At 54.7% G+C, this 24,393-nt stretch overlaps 1 protein-coding gene across 1 annotated transcript in view; it reads left to right on the top strand.

Annotated features, from left to right (window-relative positions):
• The window catches only part of Hmcn2 (hemicentin 2), a 155,104-nt gene that overhangs the window by 90,332 nt on the left and 40,379 nt on the right, over window positions 1-24,393 (top strand). Inside the window, exons 44-67 of the mRNA XM_059260027.1 lie at window positions 1,388-1,549; window positions 2,737-3,018; window positions 4,376-4,543; window positions 5,184-5,297; window positions 6,117-6,203; window positions 7,072-7,263; window positions 7,782-7,952; window positions 8,078-8,191; window positions 8,694-8,836; window positions 9,486-9,636; window positions 11,125-11,343; window positions 12,587-12,700; window positions 13,072-13,259; window positions 13,807-13,903; window positions 14,676-14,837; window positions 14,994-15,107; window positions 15,976-16,178; window positions 16,679-16,760; window positions 17,997-18,128; window positions 20,966-21,109; window positions 21,198-21,357; window positions 21,438-21,562; window positions 21,940-22,123; window positions 23,958-24,055. Of these exons, the coding sequence (XP_059116010.1) occupies window positions 1,388-1,549; window positions 2,737-3,018; window positions 4,376-4,543; window positions 5,184-5,297; window positions 6,117-6,203; window positions 7,072-7,263; window positions 7,782-7,952; window positions 8,078-8,191; window positions 8,694-8,836; window positions 9,486-9,636; window positions 11,125-11,343; window positions 12,587-12,700; window positions 13,072-13,259; window positions 13,807-13,903; window positions 14,676-14,837; window positions 14,994-15,107; window positions 15,976-16,178; window positions 16,679-16,760; window positions 17,997-18,128; window positions 20,966-21,109; window positions 21,198-21,357; window positions 21,438-21,562; window positions 21,940-22,123; window positions 23,958-24,055 (3,606 nt within the window). The remainder of the gene's footprint in view (window positions 1-1,387; window positions 1,550-2,736; window positions 3,019-4,375; window positions 4,544-5,183; window positions 5,298-6,116; window positions 6,204-7,071; window positions 7,264-7,781; window positions 7,953-8,077; window positions 8,192-8,693; window positions 8,837-9,485; window positions 9,637-11,124; window positions 11,344-12,586; window positions 12,701-13,071; window positions 13,260-13,806; window positions 13,904-14,675; window positions 14,838-14,993; window positions 15,108-15,975; window positions 16,179-16,678; window positions 16,761-17,996; window positions 18,129-20,965; window positions 21,110-21,197; window positions 21,358-21,437; window positions 21,563-21,939; window positions 22,124-23,957; window positions 24,056-24,393) is intronic.

Here is a 24,393-nt window from a genome sequence, read left to right on the forward strand (position 1 = left end):
ACCTACCACCCCCTCACTCAGCACCCCCTCACCTAGCATTCCTCACCTACCACCCCCTCACCCAGCACCCCCTCACCTGGCATTCCTCACCTAGCACCCCCTTACCCAGCACCCCCTCACCCAGCACCCCTTACCCAGCACCCCTTACCCAGCACCCCTCACCCAGCACCCCCTCACCCAGCACCCCCTCACCCAGCACCCCTTACCCAGCACCCCTTACCCAGCACCCCTCACCCAGCACCCCTCACCCAGCACCCCCTCACCCAGCACCCCTCACCCAGCACCCCCTCACCCAGCACCCCTTACCCAGCACCCCTTACCCAGCACCCCTCACCCAGCACCCCCTCACCCAGCACCCCTCACCCAGCACCCCCTCACCCAGCACCCCCTCACCCAGCACCCCTCACCCAGCACCCCTCACCCAGCACCCCTTCACCCAGCACCCCCTCACCCAGCACCCTAGTGCCTCAGTGAGGGTGTGGGTTTCCAGCCTTAAATGGGGCCCAGCTGGCTCCAGAGGTGCTTTTCCCAGCCCCTCTGTTTTGCCCCCATCTGCAGACCCCTTCTAGACTGTGACAGCAGACTGATCTTCAGGCCCCAAATCCCTGTCACTTCTGCCAGAACCACCCCTCCCCAAGCCCTGGCTGGTCAGGGTCTCCCTGCATGGCTATCTGTCCGTCCTGTTCCGTCGGTCTGGGAACCACATGAGGCACTGTTTTGGCCACTGCTGCATTCAAAGTCCAAAGCCTAGAGCAAAATACTGTGAGGGTTTTCCTTAACCCGCATATGGAGAGCAGGTTGGACGGGGTTGGGGACCTGGGAAGTCAGCAAAGTGGACCTGAGTGGTCAGGTGACTCACAGAAAGTGAGTGAGACAGTCACTCTGGCCTTAGGGAGTGGGTTACAAAGGGAAAAGTCATGTGTGGCCAGGATTGGAATTTTAAGTTATGTGGCTGGAATGTTTGGCCCAAGATGAGGGATGATCCTGAGGACAGAGCAAGGAGAAGCATTCCAGGCAGAGGTCACGGTAGGGGCAAAGGCCCTGGGGCAGGAACATGCCAAGCATACTTTTGGGACAGCAGAAGTGTTCAGTAGGGCTGCGGCAGAGTCAGCCAGAAGGACACAGTGGGAAATGGTCCACAGAGTGGTGGGGACTGAACTGGGGTCATTGTGAAGGGTTTGGTTTTACCTCTAGTGACACAGGGCAGGTCATGCTCAGAAGTCCAAAGTTGGGAGTATGGTGGCTCAGAGAGATGCCAGGATCCAGGGAAGGCTTCCTGGAGGAGGTGTCATTATGAGGGTGCCTGGAGCTAGCGGTTGGGAGGACCACTTTTCCTCATGTAAGGACCTCAGGTCCCTGGACCAGAACCCTTTTCTCACTGTCCCAGGTCAGCCCCTGCCTGGGGAGAGGGATGGCCTGGGGCAGGTGTTGGCAGTAGGAAGGTTGCTGTACCTGGGACAGGCCCAGTCGGCCCAGGAGGGGACATACGTCTGTGAGTGCAGCAACACAGCGGGGACCAGCAGCCAGGAGCAGCAGCTGGAGGTTCTGGGTAAGCCCTGCCAGAGCTGGGAAGCATGTCCAGCTGAAGGGAAAGAGCTGACGTCTAGGCCACAAAGGGGTGGGAACAGCAAGGCTTCCAGCCCAGGTTCTCAGCTCCCAGCTTGTGCACATGGGACAGCAGGCCCCTGTGTGCTCCGCGGTCTAGCAGGAGAAAGCGTACCCTGACATGGTTGAACATGAGTGTGCACAAAGCCCCTATGGAGCCCATGCTCGTGACAGGAATCCTGCTGGAGAGAAGGCTTGTTGGTTGAAGCGCTTGCTATGCAAGCGTGAGAACCATAGTTTGCATCCCAGAGCCCATGTACGTAGCAGGTGGGCGTGGCAGTCTACCTGGGTCCTTGCCTTGGAAGGCAGAGAGGGGGTCGCCAGAGCGAGTGGGCTGTTAAAACTAGCTATATCGGTGAGCTCTGGGTTTGATTGAGAGACCCTGCTTCAATGAATAAAGTGGAAGAACTGAGGATGATTCCGTATGCAGACCTCAGACTTCCACATGTACACACATGTGGACATACATAAGCGAACACACTACAGGCACACACACACACACACACACACACACACACACACACACATACACAGAACGTGGGGGCGGGGAATGAAATATCCTGGCCTTGTAAAAACCACGCTGACGGGACTGAGGACTTTGCTGAGTTGACAGAGTGCTTGTCTAGCATGTAATCTTAACACTTGGGAAAAGATGCAGGAAGGTCAGTTCAATGTCCTCAGTCACATAGTGAGTTCAAGGCCAGCCTAAGCTACGTGACACACCAGAAGGGGTAGAAAACGAATCCCAGAAAGGCACTGGCCGCCGTAGTCCCTATTTGAGAGGCTGAGGCAGAAGGTATACAAGTTCAAAGCCAGCGTGGGTAACGAGAGACACTCCAGTCTGTGAGACTGAAACCACACAGCCCAGGAATGGCTGAGTCTATTCCCCGGGGAGCAGCCCACCCCGATCCCCAGTGTGCCTGAGAGGTCACTGATGGATACAGCTGTCACGCTGCCACAGGGATGGAAAGGCTCAGAGAGGTGACGTGAACAGGCCAAGGTCACACACAGCTTGTAGTGCAAGGAAGAACATAGGCCTAAATGGCTGTGTCCACTGAGGCCCTAACCCCAGTCATCCTGCTATCAGGCGGCCCTAACTAACTCCACTGAAAGTCTTCCTCCCTACCTCAGTTCCTCCTCAGATCACCGGCCCTCAGGAACCGCTCACAGCAGCCTCCGTGATCCAGGGTGGAAACACCACCCTAGACTGTAATGCCACAGGGAAGCCCCTGCCAGTGGTGACGTGGGAGAGGAATGGTCAACCTGTCCAGATGGAACCTGGCCTGTGGCTTCAGAATCAGAACCACAGCCTACACGTGGAACAGGCCCAGGCCTCCCATGCCGGTAGCTACAGCTGCGTGGCTGAGAACACAGCTGGGCGTGCCGAGAAGAGGTTCACGCTGTCCGTTCTGGGTGAGGACTGATGGCCTGTGGGGAGGATGGAGCCGCTGGCTGGGCTGGGCTGGAGAGAGTAAGGTCAGGCAGTCTCAGGCACAGCCCTAGAGCCATGCTGTAGACATTGGGGCTTCTTCAATCTGGGCTCTGATGAGGGCTGCCGCTGGGGACCGTGGCCAATAGGGTCCTCCTGAGTGCTGTTCTCAAAACACCCATGTCCTCCCTTCCCTCCTGACTCCTTCCCCCTCCCTTCCCTCACATGTTGGCCTTTTCTCATCCTGTTCCTGGTAATCCATGTTCTATGTGGCTGGTGGGATGTTCTTGGAGGATCTGGGGTAGGAAAGCTGGAGAGACCACATACATTATAGAAGAATCAAGATACCTGCCTGGAGGAGGTGGCCCTGGGGCTGCAGCTGAAAGACTAAGTGGGAGTTGGGTGGCTGCTGGGTGTATAGGAAGAGAGGGGTCCTGGAGCCCATTACCACTCCTGCTGTGTACCCGAATCTATTTCAGGTGGAGGCAGGGTGTGGTCCCGGAGAAGGCTGGGAAAGGGGTGAGCATGGTGGGTTGGGAAGGTGCCTCTCATCAGGCCCCACTTCTGGGGTTCTAAGCTTTCCATGCCTCGTCACCCCAGAGGTAGAAGGTGGAAGATCCTTCCAGAAAGACAGCATTGCCACTTCACCCAGAGCACAGATCGGAGGGTGGGTGTGGGCTCACCTTGGTAGGCATTCCACTCTGCTCAGCTCCGGCCCCATAATGGGTGCTGGAAGAGGGAATTTTGTGCATTTGGCCAGGTATAGCTCAGTTGGAAGAGTATTTTAGCATTCTACCAACAAAGTCCTGGGTTCCATGACCAGAATGAAATAAACCAGGCATTGTGGTACACCCCTGTCATCCCAGCATTTGAGGGGTAGAGGCAGGAAAGTGAGGGATTCAAGATCTTCCTTGGCTACATAGCAAGTTGGAGACCAGTCTGGGATACATAAGACACTGTCAGAAGAAGAGGAAGAGGAAGAGGAAGAGGAAGAGAAAGAGGAAGAAGAAGAAAAAGAAGAAGAAGAAGAAGAAGAAGAAGAAGAAGAAGAAGAAGAAGAAGAAGAAGAAGAAGAAGAAGAAGAAGAAGAAGAAGAAAAGACTGTTTATATTCTTCTGAAAGGGTGGGGAAACTGAGGCCTGAGGTTCCTGCCTGATCCCAAAGCCCACTTGTGGCCACATTAGTCCCCGTGTGGATATCACTCCTTTGATGGAAGCAGCTGGGACCCTCCCAGTCCTTGATCCCTCCCAGTTCACAAGTGGGGCTTCGAGTCCTTGGGCAGACAGAGTGGAATGGACAGGAGTTCTGTCTACCCTCTGAATGCAGTTCTGTCTGGTCTAGTACCTCCTCAACTCACTGGAGACTCGGACTCATCGACTAATGTCACTGCTACCTTGCATGGCTCCTTGACACTGCTCTGTGAAGCTGCAGGGGTCCCGCCCCCGACAGTCCAGTGGTTTCGGGAGGGACAGCCCATCATCCCTGGAGAGGACACCTACCTCTTGGCAGGTAAGGCACCAAGCCAGGTGTGTTTCCAGATCAGTCTGTTAGATTCCTATGACCTCTGACCCTGAGCTGCCAAGCCTCAGTGACCCATCAATTGTGGGATTGCAAACACATTTCCCACTTGGAAGAGGTCACCAGATGCATTGTATAGACAGGAACACAGAAACTGGAACTAGGCCAAGCACAAAGGGGACTGGCAATCAATTAGTAATGTCTGCCATGAGTGTAGGAATAGTGGTGATGATATGTGTGTGTTATCTGCCCCAGGTGGGTCTTACAAGATCTGTGATTTCTCTGTGAAGAAATAGCTCTGCTTCAAAGGTCCCTGGGAGAAGAAGCCTTTTTGGGGGGAAGGAGGGGGGCTCTTGGAACAAAATGAACACCTGAAATAAACCAGAACTATGTAGCTCACTGTTGCCTCTTAGCTCTAGCCCAGAGCCACCAAGAGCCAGCATGTCAGGTCCTTCTTGCCATAACAGGTCCTCAATTTTATTCTGATATTGTGCTCTATCCTTTGTTTACTCTCAAGGGCTCAGGTTCCCTTCTAGAGGAATGGGACCTTGGGAGGCAGATGGTTGTATACCAGTGCTTGACATCATGAGCTGAGAGGCTGCCGATCCCATACCTTCCCTTCCTTCCCCAGGTGGCTGGATGCTGAAGATGACTGTGGCCCGGGAGCAGGACAGAGGGCTCTACTCATGCCTGGCCAGCAACGAGGCTGGAGAGGCACAGAGGAACTTCAGTGTAGAGGTCCTGGGTAAGATACAGCTCTATGTTCTTAGGAGCATAGGAAGCCTCTTCCTGCGGGAGGAGGCGGGGCCCTGTTTTCTTTGCTTCCTCAGAACCTGCACTCTGGGGGCAGGGAGATGCTCAATCAACTTGCTGTGGAAGTGTGAGGGCCTGAGTTTGATCCCTAGATCCCAAGTAAAGGAGAAACAATCTGGGTGTGGTGGCACTCTCTCAGAATCCCAACACTTAGGCATGGAACTAGGAGGATCTCTTGAGTTCACTGGCTGGCCAGCCCAGCCTGCTTAGCAAATTCTGGGCCAGAGACCCGGAATTTGGGGGGTTTGTTTTTTTAAAGGTGAATGCTCCCTGAGGAATGATGCTTGAGGTTTACCTTTGGCCCCCATGTGCACATATACACCCATGTACATGTGAATGCACCACATACTCACACAGTATTCACATATACCACACACACACACCACACACCAGAAATCACACACACCACACATACATATGCAACACACACCATACATACACATACCATACACGTGTACACACATACATACACACCACACACACACACACACACACACACACACACACACACACACACACACCCTCTATACTGAAGCTGCGCTGATGTTTTCCAGAAACAGTAAGGATTAACCCAAAGTGGGGGGAGCAAACATTCTCAACACCACACTGACATCTCTGTCCAGAGTCTTCCCAGTAGCAATTTATTAGACTGACTTCTGAATAGGAGCAGGCATGGGGAAAATGGGGAAACTGAGGCACAGGAAACTTAGCTTTCCTGCCCATTGGAAACTGTCTACATTCCTCCTGCTAGTTCCTCCCAGTATTGAAAACGAAGACTTGGAGGAGGTGATCAAGGTGCCCGAGGGACAGACTGCCCAGCTGCTGTGCAATGTCACAGGTGAGGGTGGTGAGCCTGGCTTAGCCAATCCCTGACCCCGAGGTGACCCACCAAGGGTCTCTACACTTCTGCTCTCTGCATCAGCCCCATTGGTGAGCCTTACTGCTTGCTCTGCTCCTGGCTGAGGGCAGTCACCTGCCAGAACCTTCCATGGGGCCTCTTTGTCTGGCTGCTTCCCAGGTCTCAGTACACCAGGACTTCCTGCCCTGCACTAACCACACGGGACCATAATGATCTGTAATGTCTGAGCTCCTCTAGGACCCAGACCCAGACTCTTGAGTCCATGGCTCCCCCTCTGCCTGGAAGACTAGGCTCCCTCCGATGCTTGAGGGCTGGAGGGTGGGTGGATATGAGCCTAGATAAAGAGAAGGGTGGTGAATGAGTGGGGGGGATAGGTAGATGGATTTTTAAATAAAGATGATGGATGAGTAGACGAATGGGTGGTAGATGAGTGGCTAGTGTGTGGGTAGGGGATGGATGGATGAGTGGATGAGTGGATGAAAGAATGAATGAGGAGATGGGTGAATGGATGGATAGGTGAATTAATAAGTGTGCCTTAAGTGGGTAGGAAGATGGATGGATAGATGGGTGGATTATGGATAGATGGACAGAAGAATCCATACGTGAGTGAGTAGTAAGATAGGAAGACAGATAGATGGATGGAAGAGTAGATGGATGAATGTATCTTGCCTGTCTATATCAAGCCATCTCTGTAAGGCAGCTGAATTCCAGAAGATAGGGCCAGGCTGTTCTGCTGTGCATACAGAATGGAGATGGAAACTCCACATCTGTGCTGACCAGAGCCACCTCTAACCCCTGAGCCCATCTGGTTTGAGCTTGCTGAAGGATCTGTCTCCTCTTCGTATAGGTCACCCACCACCAAAGATCACATGGTTCAAAGATGGCCAGTCCCTGGTTGTTGGAGACCCCTATGAGATGTCCCCAGATGGGAGCTTCCTGTGGGTCTCCCAGGCCAATCTGTCCAGTGCCGGCCACTACTCTTGTATCGCTGCCAATGCGGCGGGGGAGAAGACCAAACACACGCAGCTCAACGTGCTGGGTGAGTGCTGTGCCCCCCCCCGCCCCCCCCCACCAGGCCACCCGGGTTCCCACAGTAGCTTTTGCTACTCCAAGGGTGACAGCAAACATAAACAGAAGAGCAGCCAGATGTCAGATCTCCATAGCAACCCTAGCTGGGGACCAGGCTTTCAGCACAGCCCTTCCTGTGACAATTCATGCCCAGACTGTAAGAGTACCCCCTGCAGAAGCAGGAAAATGAAGCTTCGAATCTAGGAAGCAGTTAGCCAAAAAGTCCCCTCCTCCTCAGCAGAATCAAGAAGGTTTAGGTTGAATAAGTAGTGAGGTCAACATTGAGGGCACCGGAGAGACTGGATGTCAATTTGCCCTGCAGTTGGAGCTCTGTAGTGGAGGAGGGATTGGCTGCCCTGAGCTCCACTTCCCATCATCATCACACAACTGCAACACCAAGGATCAGCCTGAGGGCCCAGCTGTCCTGGTCAGGGTCCTTGGGCCCGATCTAGACTTGTTAACCAGGGCCTCCCTGCTGCCCCCTCACAGTGGTTCCCACCATCCTGGGAGTGCCCGAGAATGCCAACGAGGAAGTGACTGTAACCATCAACAATCCTATCTCCCTGATCTGTGAGGCACTGGCCTTTCCATCCCCCAATATCACCTGGATAAAGGATGGGGTACCCTTCAAGGCCTCTAAGAACATTCAGCTCCTCCCAGGTGATGCCCCTGGGGTGGGCTTTGGGAAGGCATATGATGGCCTGTCCCCAGGCTGGGTCAGTCTGAGCTCATGTCTATGGTAAAGCCCTGTTTGGGGGTAACTCTGGCCATGGCTCCCCAAGCAGGTACCCATGGACTACAGATTCTGAACGCTCAGAAGGAAGATGCCGGCCAGTACACCTGTGTGGTCACCAATGAGCTGGGGGAAGCCACAAAGAACTACCATGTGGAAGTCCTCAGTGAGCCCCTACCACCCCTGGGACATCGGCTGGACAGGCAGAGAAGTCCTGGCCACACTTGAGACCTAGGGCACCTTCCTGTGTCTATTTTTTCCTGAGAGTCACAGGCAGCTGGGGGTGGGGTGGTGGGGAGTCAGTCATTTCCCGTTCTTGCCTTGGTAATGGTAAAAGGAAGGGATAGTGTTAAGACTTTGGTCATGTTGATCCCAACACACCTCCAGTCCTGGCTTCCTGTTGCTACTTCTGGTGTGGAGATACAACCTGGGGTCCCTCAGTTTGACACCTAGGCCCCAAGAAGGCCTCTAGAGGCCATCCCAGGGATCCTCTGCTTCATAACCCCTGTCCCTTCACCCTCTCTAACCCTAAGTGGGTACAGATGGGTTCCCTTCCAGAAGAATCCTATTCTACCAGCCTTGTCATTAGGGAACCACCCCTAGGGCCAGTGGGTCGGGGTCTCGGCCCCTCCCCAGGTCTGCTCCTCACACATCCTGTGGCTTTTCAGTTCCCCCTTCCATCTCTAAAGACGACCCTTTGGGGGAGGTCAGTGTGAAGGAAGTGAGGACTAAAGTCAACAGCACCCTAACCCTGGAGTGTGAATGCTGGGCCGTGCCCCCGCCCGCCATCAGCTGGTACAAGGACGGAAGGGTGAGTGCAGGACCCCAGACAGCCTTAGACACTCACCTTTGGCTCTCACTAGCCCTGTTCAGATCTTTGCAGAAAGAAGAGCCCTGAAGGCACCTAGCCGCAGAGCTGGCCCTGCTCACCCTTCAGTTTTTAATTTAAAACAAAACAAACACTTTCAACCTTAAGTGACTCTGTCCACCCCTTCGCTTCTTTTTCACTTTCGAGGTCATACAGGTTTGGCTTGACAAAGTCACTGGGTGGTCCCATCCATCACTTTCTATTATGGTCTGACTTTTATTTATTAAAATATAGAGTAGGTTGCTAAGCAGTGGTGGCGCACACCTTTAGTCCCAGCACTTGGGAGGCCAGCCTGGTCTACAGAGTGAGATCTAGGACAGCCAGGGCTACACAGAGAAACCCTGTCTTGAAAAAAAAACGATAGATGGATGGATGGATGGATGGATGGACGGAGGAGAGAGATTAGGGTGTGCAGTGGCACATGCTTGTAATCTCAGCACTTAGGAAGCTGAGGCAGAAGGATCAAGAGTTCAAGGTCATCCTTGGCTACATAGAGAATTGGAGGCCAGCCTGGGCTACATGAGACCTTATCTCAAAACAAATAAACAAATGATCTCGATTTTTATCTAAGTCTTTCTCTATCCTCCCCCAGCCTGTGACCCCCAGTCAGCGGCTCCATGTCCTGGGGGAGGGACGGCTGCTCCAGATCCAACCCACACAGGTCTCTGACTCTGGCCGATATCTGTGTGTGGCCACCAATGTGGCTGGCGAGGATGACCAAGACTTCAATGTTCTCATCCAAGGTGCGTGTCACTGTAGGGTGGGCTGGGTGATAGCAACCAGCGGGCCCTAGACAGGATGCTGGTTCCAGGTAGAAGGCTGTGACCCATGGCGTCAATATTGGCAGGGCATCAGGAGCTCTGCACTAGCTTAGGGCAAGGAGGCCCACATGGGCATTCTGCATTGACTATCTGTCTCAGCACCTCAGAGGCAGAGCAGTTCTGTCTTCCTGCTTAAGGGATGAGTTTCGGAAGATGGGGTTCCTGCCTCAAATCAGGATTAAGTGGCCAGGAGGCAGGCAGGGAAGGAGGCAGGGAGAAAGGGGAGCTGGAAAGGGGCCAAGGGGCTGGGAAGAGGTGGGGAGGGAGACCTAGAGGCTGGGAGGGAGGCTAGGGAGAGGTGGGGAGACCTGGAGGCTGGGAGGGAGGCTGGAGGGAGCCTGGGAGGGAGACCTGGAGGCTGGGAGGGAGGCTGGAGGGAGCCTGGGAGGGAGACCTGGAGGCTGGGAGGGAGGCTGGGAGGAGGCTGGGAGGGAGACCTGGAGGCTGGGAGGGAGGCTGGGAGGGAGACCTGGAGGCTGGGAGGGAGGCTGGGAGGAGGCTGGGGAGAGGTGGGGAGGGAGACCTGGAGGCTGGAGGGAGGCTGGAGTTGAGAAGGGAGTCAGGAAAGGAAGCAGGAGACCAAGTCAGACAAAGGAAGGACGGATTTTACCACACAGTGCTCTGCAGTGATTGATAAGAGAGCACACTTTCTCCTCAGCCTCCTCTGGCCCTCAGCTGCCTCACCCTGGCCTGTCACTCACTACTGGATTGCGTGACCTGGAGATGTCACTGGCCCCGCTCTGGGCCTTGGTTTCATCCTTTGCAAAATACAGGTGTTCTAAGCCAGGCATCGTGGTGCATGCCTTTAATCCCAGCATCTCAAGGCAGAGGCAGGTGGATCTCCATGAGTTTGAGGCTAGCCTGGGCTACATAGTGAGACCCTGTCTCAAGGAAAGAAAAAGAGAGAAGATACTGGAGATGTGACTAAAGCGGGTGACCTGGGGGGAGGGGAGCTTTCGGGTCTGTGCCTCTGTAAACCCACAAGCAAATGTGGGCTAAGGCTTGGCAGCTGCCTGGAGCCCTGCAAGAAGTGTCACGAAGTCATCTGATCTTATTTCATTTTGTTCTTCTGAGCCAGTCTTACTGTAGCCCAGGCTGGGCTGACGTTTGTGACGCTCTTGCCTCAGCCTCCTAAGCTCTGGGATGACAAGTGTGACCACCACACCCATCCACCAGGATTCTCTGAGGCCAGCTAGATGTGCCCTCCACAGAGCATGGGGCTTTTCCTAAAGCTTACAAGGCGGCTTCATAGGCAGCCCCTGGGGGCGTGAAGAGAAGAAATGCCCTGACCTGCCTGCAGGGTGTAGCTCGTGTGGCAGGGGGTGGCAGTGCCTCCCAGGCTGGTTGGCAACAGCAGTGAGCAGCTTTAACCCTTTCTTATATTCCTAATGGCTGTCCCCCTCCATGCAGTGCCCCCCATGTTCCAGAAGGTGGGCGATGTCGATGCAGGCTTTGAACTGCTGCCCTACGAGGAAGAAGCCCAGGGCAGGGTGACAGAATACCGGGAGGTCGTGGAGAACAACCCAGCCTACCTGTACTGTGACACCAACGCTGTCCCACCACCCGAGCTTACCTGGTACAGGGAGGGTCAGCCACTGTCAGCTGCAGATGGGGTCTCGGTTCTACAAGGTAGGCCAGACGTGCAAGGTGCCTGCAGAGTGAGCTCGGGTGGTATGTGTGACGACTCTAGACCTTCGCTGGTATTTGCAAACAGAGGGTAAAGGTCGCCTGGCTTCCCTTGGCCTGCCCTGCTCCCGCTATGGGCCCACTATGCTACTGTTCTTCAGGCCCCACTGACTGCACCAAGGGGGATGGGCAGTCTCCTGGCTTAGCATCTGCATGGTGCCTGCCAGGTCCAGACCAGCACTGGGGCTGGGTGGGGGCCAGGAGGACAGTTATGACAGTCTCTGATGAACAGTTGTCCCAGGCTTTGAACTTGGCCCTTGCGGAGAAAGGAACCCTTAGGTCTCGGGGAGATACCATGCATGTGAGGCTGGTTTTCCAAGGTGGAAGTTCCTGGACTGATCCCTACTCTGCTTCTGACCTCAGCATGAGACCCTAGGCTCACATCCTGTTACTCTAGACTCGGTCAGGAGGAGATCCTTAATGCAGACCCCAAACACAAACTGATCCCAGTCATCAGTTAATCTCTGACCCCAGCCACTGATTGGCCCACATGTTAGCATTGACCTCCAACCCCACTGCTGACCTCTAAACCCTGGCTACCAACCCTGAGCATGTTAAAGATGTGGTCACAAGTTAAGCTGAATGTAGATCCTTGTCACAAATGAATCCCAGCTCTCACCTGAACCCCCCTGTGGCCTTGGCCTCCCCTCCAAAGCTTTGCATGTCAGGAGACCTTATTTCTGGCATGGTCAAGCCACCCACAGCCTTGGCTGGTGACTCCTCACCTGGAATCCTTAGCACACAGTGACCCTAGGTAGAGACCAGGTTCTGTTCTTGGTTGCCTCCTGGTCACCAAGGGTCCCAGGCAACTCCTCCCTTGCTCCCAGCTGCCATTGCCCTAGAAGCTACCCCTGCCTCTGAGAACACTTCCTCTTGCATTTGCCCAAACAGCCAACTACACCCTCTTGCTAACCCTGCTGGGGACTTCATTTTCCCCATCTGTGAGATGGGCTACCAACAGCTCTCACATTATAGAGCCTGCACCTGAGACCTGGCAGGCAGCAGGTCATTAGCTGCACGTGGACTTGATCCCCCATTGACCTATGATCTGGGTGGACTGAATCTCACGTCCCAGATGAGGCAAGGGATGATGGCGACTTGGGCCCTCCAGAGGAGAAACAGCTCCCTTGCTCTGGAGTCAGGGCCCTTGTCCCTGAGCTCAGGCCCCTGTCCTGTGTCCCTGCAGGAGGCCGAATCCTGCAGCTGTCCCTGGTGCAGGCAGAGGACGCAGGCAGGTACTCATGCAAGGCTTCCAATGAGGTGGGCGAGGACTGGCTGCACTACCAACTCCTGGTGCTGAGTGAGTGGCTCCGTCCAGGAGGGACAGGGAGGCTCTGGTCCCGGAGAGGCCTCCTTCTGAAGGTCCCTGGGGGGTGGGGGGTTCGATTCCTCTGTGCTCAGGAGGTCTGTAATAGGATTGCAAGATTGGTGTCTGAAGCCAGGCAAAAGCAGCTTTCAAGTCCAAGATGGTCACTTTCTCACTGTGTGACTTTGAACAAACTATAACCTCTCCAAAGCCCAGAATTCTTAGCTGCTTCTGGGCCTGAGAGATGTAGTGAGGGAGGCACAAGGACCCTGGCAAGCATCTGGTACCCAAAGTCTCCCTCATTTCCACCATGTTCAGCTCCAGCCCAATACCTAAAGCACTTCTCGTTCTCCCCTCCCACCCAGCACCTCCGGTGATCCTGGGGGACACGCAGGAGCTGGTAGAGGAAGTGACTGTGAACGCAAGCAGTGCCGTCAGCCTACGGTGCCCAGCTCTGGGGATCCCAACACCCACTCTTTCATGGCTCCAGAATGGGCTGCCTGTGTCCCCCAGCCCACGGCTGCAGGTCCTGGAGGAGGGACAAGTCTTGCAGGTAGGAACAGACCCCTCTCGGGGTAAAGGCTCCGGGAAGCAAGGGACAGTGTCATCTGGGCCTACAAAGGCCCATTAGAGCATGGGGATGTATTCTGCACAGCAAATGGCATCTGTGAGGAGCCCAGCTGGTCATGTAGGGCTGTCTAGTGTTCATAAGTATCAGTCACTCCTGCCAAAGAAGGAGCACATGTGCCACACCCAGAACCAGCCCAGGCCTGGGGCGGTAACCCCTTGCAGTCCTTGACCACCAGGAGCTAGACATACGCCATAGCTGCATGGCCCCTGCAGAGACCAGCACCGCCCCCACATGGCCTTCTTGTCCACTTAGCTACAGACAGCCAACCAACACTAGTCTCCCTTCCCAAAACACAGAGCCCATGACAGGCCTCAGAGGGACCGCTCCCGGTCACTGTGAGCACCTGTGGCCCACATGTCTGCTATGGGGAGATAAGGATGCTCATGGCAGTGTGGGGATGAGCCAGGGAGCCTCTGGATCCATTCAGAGCTGTCAGCCTTGGCCTCAGCACCGGTTTCTGTACCCTCAGGTTTCCACTGCGGAGGTAACTGATGCCGCCAGCTACATGTGTGTGGCAGAGAACCAGGCAGGTTCTGCAGAGAAACTCTTTACCCTCAAGGTCCAAGGTGAGATGGCAGAGAGGGACCTCTGTGCATTCCTTGTCTCTCCCCGAGGGTATCCGAGCACCTACACTCAGAGTTCAGGGACCCCAACCTGGCCCCAGCCACATCCCAGGACAGAGAACATTTGGGAGACTTCAGCCACATTTGGACCAACCTCAAGTGGCCGGGAGCAGCTTTTGGGGAGATGTTCTTCTGAGGCCTCAGCTTTGGGAGAGGGTGTTCTTCCGAGGCCTCAGCTTTGGGGAGATGTTCTTCTGAGGCCTCAGCTTTGGAGGGGGGTGGTGTTCTTCCAAGGCCTCACAGCATCATTAATGAGCACTCACTGTGCACTTGACATGTGTCTAAAGGACTTCTTCCAGCAGAAGGAGTTGGCCTAGCTTTACAATTGTAAAATTACTCCAAGGGATAACCCAGGTGAGGGGGTCTTATCACCCCAAGTCTGCTGTTGACCTCTATGTCGCCATTAGCCCAGATGTGGGGACAGCTGTGTCCCTGAGGTTGGATGGGACAATGCTGAGTCCCCAAAGTCACAAACAGCTGTCTGGGTGCTGCACTGACAGCTGTGTAGCTTTGGGAGAATGGCCGTACACCTCTGATCAAGCCACTCTGTGCTCTTTGCAAAGTAGCTCTGACTAGTAAAACTTGCCCTCCAAGGGCTATGTGGAGACACCCCGGGGTGGCTCTGGGAGCTCAGGCCGGTTCCTTGGTGTGTCTCTCCCACCCTCACCCCGGGTCTGTGCTCCCAGTGTAAGCTCTCATTTCTGCCTTCATCCAGTCCCACCACAAATCTCAGGCTGGCACACCGACCAGCTCACCACCACCCTCAACAGCAGTGTCTCCCTCCCCTGCGAAGTCCACGCTCACCCAAGCCCTGAGGTCACGTGGTACAAGGATGGCCAGCCTCTCTCCCTGGGACAAGAGGTTTTCCTCCTTCCTGGTTGGTAAACTGAAGCTTTGTGCCCAGCTCAAGGCTCTGGTGGGGAGTCTAAGGTGTTGTCCCAAACCTGGGACAGGACTGTCCATGTGGGAGGATTAGGGACTGAGAGTGGCCCAGGGCCCTGGGGCTGCTGGTGCAGGGACCATTGTCCCGCAGGCACCCACACACTGCGGCTCACACGGGCACAGCCAGCTGACTCCGGTACATACCTATGTGAGGCCCTCAATGCTGCAGGCCGAGACTGGAAGACAGTACAGCTCACCGTTTTGGGTATGTCCTGTTCCACCTGTGCCATCTGCTCTTCCCATGAGCCCCCGGGGGACCCTTGTCCTCCTCAAGGGATCCTGTTTAAGAAGCACAGTCTCATGGCAATTAAATTGTAGTCTTTAGAGTCGGATACACCAGGGTTTGATGCAGCCGTGCACAGGCTTGCTCTGTGACCTTGGGCTGAGTGTCTCCCCATCTCTGAGCCCCCAGATGTCCTGTCAGTAAGGTGACAATCCATATGAAGATGAGAGGAAGGGAAATGCAGCCCTTGACCTACTGTCTGGCTCACAGTGAGATTCAGTGGTGGTCAAGTCGAGGGGGTAGAGCAGTGGCGAACCCTAAGAGCTAGGCCAGGAAGGTCCAAGATCCGCAGGTTTGATTTTATTAATAAGAACTGTTAAGACTCCTGCTACACCTTGGCTGGTATTCTATGACAGCACTTTCGGTCTTTAGAATTCCCTGAGGGAAAGCCAGTCTGCAGTGCCAGCAGCCAGGGCTCTCTGGAAGGTTCTTTTCAGTTCTGGGACAGGTTCATTCACTTGGAAATGCATAGCTGTGCCAGGCCCTGAGGGCTCACAGCTGGGTGTGGATGCCTACATGAGTGCCAGGGGCTGAGGGACCACCGTGGAGGGGCAGTGTCTAGTCAGGAGATTAAAAACAAACAAACAAACAAACAAACAAACACCTATCAGCATCTTTCTTACCATCTAAGCACCAATGGCCACCAGCAGGCTCTGGTAGGCTAGCCTGGGTTCGCTTCCTCCAGCAACCCTGGGTCAGGTCCATGGGCCTCCCTGGGCCATTTACCTGTGGTGGTATTGGGGCTATGTGGGCAAGGCCATCGGGCCTCACTGGGCTTTCCTGCCCTTAGTTCCTCCCAGCTTTAAACGGGCTTCTGGAGGCCCCCAGGAGGCCACTGTGGTCAGAGCAGGGGACAAAGCCATCCTGAGCTGTGAGACAGACTCACTCCCAGAGCCAGCTGTGGCCTGGTTCAAGGACCAGCAGCCCCTAGCCCTGGGGCAGCGGATTCAGGGTCTACAAGGTGGACAAAAGCTGGAAATCTTGGACTCACAGGTCAGTGGCCGTGGGCAATCTGGACGTGGACAAGCACTTCTGACCCTAGAGGCCTGGGGAAGGAGGTGGGAGGTATGTGGGAAGATGTGGGGGGTATCATCTCCTTGACCCAAGTAGATGCACAACCCCCTGCAAGTGACCTGGGAAAGGCCTGCACTCCAGCCCCAGCTCAGGCCTGCCTCACAGTGACCTTGAACAGAGCCCTTCCATACCGGTGCAGGTCAGGCTCTCAAGTGTTTGTTGAGTGAATATGTATCTCTCCCCTGAACATCCCCTCTGGTCTCCTACCTTCTGACCCAGCTCCAGCCCCACAGCAAAGGGCAGACCAGGGCATATTGGGCCAAGTCTGCTCTCCTCATCTCCAGGGTCTCCACTTCCTAAGGATCTGAGAGAGGCGGGCAGGCGTGGCGGGGGGGGGGGGGCAGGGGGGAGGAACCTACCTCCTTAAAGCTTCCCAGACAAGGCCACTCTATCCTGGGAATCTCTGCCCCACACACCAGGCATCAGATAAGGGAGTGTACAGCTGTAAAGTCAGCAACACAGCTGGAGAGGCCACCCGGACCTTCGTCCTCACCATCCAAGGTAAGGCCCAGCCTGGACCCCCATATTGTAAGAACAGAGCCTCTGGGCTCTCGGGAGCTTATCTTGGGGAGGGAGCTGGAAAACCTGATGGCCACTGAAGCCACTCAGACCGGTAGCTTTAGGGTTCTTATCTCATGAATTCGGAGAACGAAATTCAGACTCCAGAGGATGCGTTTTAGAGTTGATTTTACATTCACAGGTGAGAGAAACAGAGAGACAGACAGAGGATTCCAAGCTCCTGTGCAGTAAGAGTTTATCCCAGGAAACAGGGTGCCACTGGGGTGCCAGTACGGGCACTTTTTAAAGGACTGTGGATGAGACCCAGGGAGGGGTGAACTCACCCTGCCCTTTCTCTGTTTGGTTATGTCCTCACGCATAGCTTCCAGGTAGTGGTGAGCGGTCAGGAGGAGCCAGGACTCTCTCCTGGCATTCCTGGCCTCCAGCAGGGACATTCTTGGAACCACTGCTCTGTCCCTGTCCCGCCTTGTCAGCTCCTACCCTCGTCTGTCACCCCAGGAGCTCCCAGGGCGTCAGGGATAAGATCAATGGCAGGAAGAGGGCCTATTGCCAAGATTTGGAATTTTAAAAACCAAGATGGAGATGGGGAAATAGCTCAGATAATAATAATATAAATAAATCAGGGCCCGGTGTGTGCCTGTAACCCTACTATTTGGGAGGGAAGTGGGAGCAGGGAATCAGGAGTTAAAGTTATGTAAGCTACATCCTTAGGTACATGGCTATTTCATGACCACACTGGGCTACATGGAACCTTTTCTCAAAAACAAAACAAAACAAAACAAAAAAACATAGGACTCTTCCTGTGATATTCTTTGAAGGACTTAGTGGTGTAATTCTGTTGCTCTGCCTGCCCAGTATCACACAAAAGCAGAGCCTTCCCACTGGGCACACTGTAGGCACCAACTGCTGTATAGATTAGGCACTGGGCATGTGCCCAGCAGCTAGGCACTGAGGTGAGGGAAATCTAAGAGATCGGATGCTTAGAAGGACTGTTGGTCTGTGAGCTGTGTATTTACCGTCTTCAGGCTGAGTGGATCTTCTGGGGGCTCTGCTTTGTAGATACTTTGAAATAGTCAGCTGTGGTTTCTAGTCCCGTCTGTGAATAAAGCAGTTCCCACCTCCATCAATACCAGAGTGTAAAACAAAAACCCTAATCTGCCTGAGAGGCAGAAACTGGGGAGCAGGGAAGAGTGCAGAAACCTGCCTTCTTTCCCACAGTGCCCCCAACATTTGAGAGACCGGAGACGGAGACAGTGAGCCAGGTAGCTGGGCGGCCCCTAGTCCTGGCCTGTGATGTGTCAGGGATCCCAGCTCCTACTGTCACTTGGCTGAAGGACAGAATGCCCGTGGGTGAGTATGCATGTCCTGCTTGCCATCTGAGTGCAAAACATGTCTTCACTTCAACGCAGCAACAACGGAAGGCCGGGAAGTTGCCGGTTATTAACGTTCTTGTCACAAATCAGGTGGCTGTGGTGGTTCATGCTTGCCGCCCCGGCACTGGGGAGGCTGAGCCGGAAGGAAGAGAGGGTTTACTCTAGCTGATGGTTCCGGAGGGCAAGTCCATCAAGGCAGAGGAAGCACAGCAAGCTGCAGGCATGGTGCTAGGAGCAGGAAGCCGAGAGACCTCATCTTAAGTGCAAACAGGAAGCAGAGAGAGTGATCTGGGAGCAGCATAAGGCTAGGAACTCTCAAAGACACCCCCCCCAACAGCGATTGCTGCTAGTAACCTCCCCAACACCACCATCAACTGGGGAGCAGGTGTTCAAATACTTGAGCCTGTGAGGGACATTCCTCATCCAAACCCCACAGATCCCAAGTTCTCAAGCTAGCCTGGGCTGCATAATGACTCTCTCTCTCTCTCTCTCTCTCTCTCTCTCTCTCTCTCTCTCTCTCTCTTTCTCCCTCCCTCCCTCCCTCTCTCCCTCCCCCCACCCCCAGCAAAGGCTGGCAGTGTGGTAGAAGCCCCACCCCCATTTGCCTTTCAGTGTTTTTTATTGGCCGCTAAAATCCATTATCAGGAGCCACTCTAGCATGGAGTCTTCTGGTCTGGAAGCTCTTCAGGCCAGGCTTGCCCGAGCTTGGGTCTAGCCTTGACTCCTGAGCTGCCCCCCCTCCTGAGGGTCAGCGCTGCCCCTGCCTGGCCATGGGTCATCCTGTCTAAGCTCCCTTCCTTGCCCTTGACCTCACTTGCTAGGTCAGTCTGTGGACACTAGACTGTCAGCTGGTAACTCCTAAGGTGCTCCCCCGTGCCGGGCACCACTGCCCCCTGCCAGTGCCTGGTGAGGTCAGCAGCCCTCAGGCTGGCCTCAGGCCCGTGGATCCCTCTAGTACAGCTCCATAAGAGGGAGAAGGTCCTGACAGAGGAGCTCTGAGGGATTAGTGACAGCTGTGGGAACCTTGGGTTGTGTGGCTGGGCAATGTGTCTCCCCGTTCATATGAATTACTCTCCCTGCTCCTCAACAGCTTTATCGGGCTATAATTTACATCTTATACAGTCCTCCCATCTAGAGAGTATCATTCAAGGCTCTTTAGTGTATCCACAGAGTGGAACCACTGCCACAATTAATCTTAGAAAGTCTACACTGCCTGATAAGGAATCCCCATTGCCAGCAGCCATCACTCCCCAGTCCCCGCAACTTCCTGCCCCACGGCTGGCCACAGCAGTCTGCTGTCAGTCTCTGTGAGATGCCTCTTCCGGACACTTCGTTCTGATGGTGTCATGTCCCCTGTGACCTTCTGCATCTGCCTTGTTCCCCTTTACCCTGAGACTCCGAAAGCTTACTGGCCGGCCTGGATCAGTATTATTTTTTCAGAAATGCATTTAATTATTTTTCGTTATTCCTTTATATAATACTTCATATGGCTATGTAGCCCTGGCTGGTTTGGAACTTGCTGTGTAGGACAAGGCAGGCCTTAAACTCACAGAGATTGGTCTGCTTCTGCCTCCAAAGAGCAGCATTAAAGGCGTGAACATGTAGCATTGTGTTTCTTTTCTTTTTTCTTTTTCTTTTTTCTTTTTCTTTTTTTTTTTTTTTTTTGAGACAGGGTTTCTCTGTGCAGTTTTGGTGCCTGTCCTGGATCTCGCTCTGTAGACCAGGCTGGCCTCGAACTCACAGAGATCCGCCTGACTCTGCCTCCCCAGTGCTGGGATTAAAGGCGAGCACCACCGGCAGCACTGTGTTTCTTAACCAGCTTTTAGGCTGTAGAGGTGAGGCTGCCGTGAGCTTGGCGTACAGGTGCCTGTAGGTGGTCAGGGTTCAATGGGGTGTGTGTTTGTCTCTCCTAAGTGGACCCTTGAGTTAGGCTGGCAGCAAATCCTGTCTGTAATGCCTCTAGTTCTTCTCACATGCTATTCCCTGCCTGGAACAACTTATGGTCTTGTCTGCTTGCTGGTTTCTACTCAAGCTTTGTCCCAGCAGCCCCTGCTGAGGAGCCTTCCTGGCCCTGGCTGCCCCTCCCATCCTCCCCTGCCCTCAAACCCTCAGCTCCCTGACTCAGAGAGAGCTTTTCAGCTGTCAGCCCTCAGCTGTACAGTCTTTGTGCCACATTTCATGCTTCTGTATGTGAGGAAAGCTTGACCTCAGAGCAGGCCCTGGACTGGAAGATGTGGGACCCTGGGGAGGGATGGCCTGTGTGGGACTGGGGTTGTAAGAAGTGGAACAGCCAGAGTGGGTTGAAGAAGGTGGTTGTGATGGTTAATTTAATTATCAGCTTGACAGAGCCTAGGATCACCACTGAGAGAGTCTCAGTGTGGGGTTCCCTGGATCCTGTTGGCTATGGGCATGTCTCTCGGGAGTTGCCCCGTGTTTACTGGTGTGGAGAAAGCCAGCCAGAGAATGCATGGCCCTATTCCCTGGCTTTGGGTCCTGACTTGTATACAGTTAGAGAAAGAGAGCCGGACACAGGCGAGCGTGAGTGAGTTCATTTCTTCCTCTGCTGGGAGTGTCACCAGCTGCTTCTAGTTCCTGTCACCTTGGCCTCCTCTCGATGGCTGACTGTCACCTGGAACTGCAGACCTAATAAAACCCCTTTCTCCTCTCTGCTGCCTTTGTTAGGGTAACTTACCACAGAGGAAGAAATGGAACTAGACCAGCGGGAATCTACAGGGGTGCCTCTGGCCCACTGGGCCTCAGTTTCCCTATCAGTACAGGGAGTACGGGACTCAAGGACTTCCCTCCATTCCACAGAGAGCAGCATGGCGCACAGCGTGGTTTCCCGAGGTGGCCGCCTCCAGCTGAGTCACCTGCAGCCAGCCCAGGCTGGCACCTACACTTGTGTGGCTGAGAACGCCCAGGCGGAGGCCCGCAAAGACTTCGTGGTGTCTGTTCTAGGTATGTCTTGCACCCTACACCCCCTCCTGTTGGCCGTATCCCAGCAGCCCCTGCTGCTGCCAGGACCTCACCATAGCTCATGTTGCAGTGCCTCCCCAGATCCAGAACTCAGGTGTGGCACGAGAACACAATGTGTTAGAGAGACAGGAGATACGGCTGGACTGTGAGGCTGAAGGACAGCCACCACCAGACATAGCCTGGCTGAAGGACGGTGGCCCATTGGATCAGCACGTGGGGCCTCACCTCCGGTAAGGCCAGGGGATGCCAATTAAGGCACCAGAACTGCCAACCTGTGTGCGCCTGCCCTCAGTGACTCCTCCCCATGCAGGTTCTACCTGGATGGCAGCACCCTGGTGCTGAAGGGCCTAAGGACAGCAGACTCAGGTGCCTACACCTGTGTGGCCCACAACCCAGCCGGGGAGGATGCCAAGCTGCACACCGTGAACGTCCTGGGTGAGGAACTGAGGCTGAGGAGAGGCAGGGAGCCCCAGCGCCCCGGAGCCTCTGTGGGGACACCTCCATGGGGATGAGCAGGGAGAGTCAGGAACCTCCACTCGAGACCGGGTGACGTCTACTCAGCATGCTCCCTGGGCCTTCGGGCCATGTTATCAAATAAGAGTCACAAGCTTCCCAGCCCAAGGCTCAGCAGGGTGTCCGGACAGGGGGCCATGGAAAGAATGGGTGAATCTGGGCCCCAGACAGTGAACCCCATCTCTCAGGTGGTGGCCAAGACTCCAAGCACCTAACCGCAATGGCTGGCGGTGGGGAAGCTCAGGGCCGGGTGCTGCCTTCCCTCCAAACCCCTCATCACTTTTTATCTGCCACCCCAGTTCCTCCCACCATCGAGCAACCAGCGGGAGACACAGGGACCGTGGTGAGCAGGACTGGAGAGCTGCTGACCATGATGTGCCCTGTCCGGGGATCCCCACCCATCCATGTGAGCTGGCTCAAGGATGGCCTGCCCCTTCCTCTCTCTCAGCGCACCCTCCTCCACAGCTCTGGCCGCACCCTCAGGTAGGTGAGCGGTCCTGCCTCTGGTCCCTGATGGCAGTCGGGCTCCAGATGCTTCTGTGTGGATATTAAAGTACAATTAGTACAGACGCAGACAGGCTTATGGTGCCTGGGGAGACCAAGAAGACCCCACCACCCAATGGAACCCCAGAAATAAAAGAGGCCTTATCCTATGGCCTAGTGGAGAAGGCATAGGCCAAGAACACACCTGGGGGTGTTGACTCGGCCTGGCAAGCTAGAAAGCCAGGAGGGCTTCCTGGAAGAGGCCTGAGCAAAGCAGGGGGTTCTAGACACCAGCAAACAAGAGAGTCTTGCGGCTACAGGAGCCAGGTAGAGGGGATAGGAGGTCCCCGCACCACGGGCTCTGGAGATAATTGAAGCTTGTCAAGGAGATGGGTGGTGACAGCAGAGGGCACATGGTCAGCTGCTCCGTCCTTGAGGTAACATTGGTGCTAAGTTGGAAGAAGGTGGAGCCAGGCCTGGGTTCCATGGGGAACAGCATCCAGAGGGAAGAGCAAGGCCAGGGTCCCCCAAGGTGACTGTAGGACAGGAAGATGACAGGGACAGACAGATGCTCTGGGTGGGGTCTTGGGGGCTGCTATCATGAGAGGGTTCTCTCCTTCCATCTTTCCACGGGTTCTGGGAATCACTCAGATCACCAGGGATGCATGGCAAGAACCCTCACACACTAAGTCACCTTGTCGGCCAGAAAGGGAAGTTTTTAAAGGCAAATGAAGATACTCTGAAACCCCAGTCCTTAGCCCTTAGTCCTTAACAAGAGTGGCCCCTGCCTGAAGCTGCGCAGACCACTCACTACTGGGCAGGTGTACTCACGGAGCATTTCTCACACGTGCTCAAAGGTCTGGCAGTCTTTGGCGACAGCCACATTGGGCAGTTATGCACAAGTGCCCTCCCTTAACTGGCTGCTTTGGGCTTGACCAAAGGGGTTCCATTTTGAATCTGACTACCCTGACATTGAGGTTCCCAGGCAGCTGGGAGAGATGCACTATCTACTCAGAGCTTGAGGACATAGACTTTCAGGGACTGTCAGCACGTGGAAGATTCTGGAAGCCAACTGGATGCAACTATCCACCACACATGTGCACCATGTCCTGGCTGCTTGGGCTAGGGCAAGTCCTTTGGACTTGGCAGGGGCAGGGGATGTGGGAAGCCTCTGTCCTGGAGAGGAGAATGACCTGGCTTTGGCATCAAGATCCTCTCTGGTCCGTAGCAAGAGCAGGCCAGGAGAAGCTGGGGGATCAGGAGAAAGGGGGGCTAAGTGTGGGACCAGTAGCTGGGCACAACCCAGGTGGCTCCTGAGGACTAAGTGTGATTGTCTATGGGAAGGATGTCTGTCCCCACATTGGGACTGTGAGCTTCCAGAATTGGGGAGGCAGGTGTGGCCAAGGCACTAAGGACTGGAGAAGACGGTGGGAGTGGGGCTCGGGGAAGGGCAGTGTGAGGCTTTACCCAGGGAGCACTAGGAGACCAGGAAAGGGACAGAACAGGGCTAGAAGGTCCCCATTTCAGAATTATTAGCCTTTGAGAGATGAGATAAGAAAAGGAAGGGTAGGGGCTGGAGAGATGGCACAGTGGTTAAGAGCACCAACTGCTCTTCCAGAGGACCCAGGTTCAATTCCCAGCCCCCACATGGCAGCTCACAACTATCTGTAACTCCAAGATCTGACACCCTCACACAGAAACATGTAGGCAAAAATACCAATGCACAAAAAATAATTTTTTTTTAAAAAAAAAGAAAGAATAGGAAGGATTGTCTGTCACTCAACCTCTTTCCCTCTCCCCCCCCACCTTCTCCCACTTTGGGGAGGGGGTTCAGGATTTCTCAGGTGCAGCTGGCAGACTCAGGCGTCTTCACCTGTGTGGCTGCAAGCCCAGCTGGTGTGGCTGACAGGAACTTCACCGTGCTGGTACTCGGTATGGGACAGGGTGATGTAGGCGGTACCATTGGCTGTGACTGATGAGAATAAAATCTCCATCCCCTGCTCATCAGGGTGTGTCTGGAGAGAGCCATGGGGCATTCTAATCTAATTTCTTCTATTGTCCGTTCATTTATTCCCCAAGTAGTAAGCAGGCACTCCAGTGTGCCAAGCATTGACGGGCATAATTTATGGTAGTGAGCAGCGGTTCTGGGCCCCAGCTCCATCAGGCAGAGGAGGAGATGCTGTGGGGAGGAGGACTCACCTAGCATGGGAGTTCCAAAGGGCTTCTCCATGAGGCCCGTAGCCACAGTCAGTTTACATAGATCCAGGATG

The sequence above is a fragment of the Peromyscus eremicus genome, chromosome 4 (assembly GCF_949786415.1).
Source record: "Peromyscus eremicus chromosome 4, PerEre_H2_v1, whole genome shotgun sequence".
Lineage (NCBI taxonomy): Eukaryota > Metazoa > Chordata > Mammalia > Rodentia > Cricetidae > Peromyscus > Peromyscus eremicus.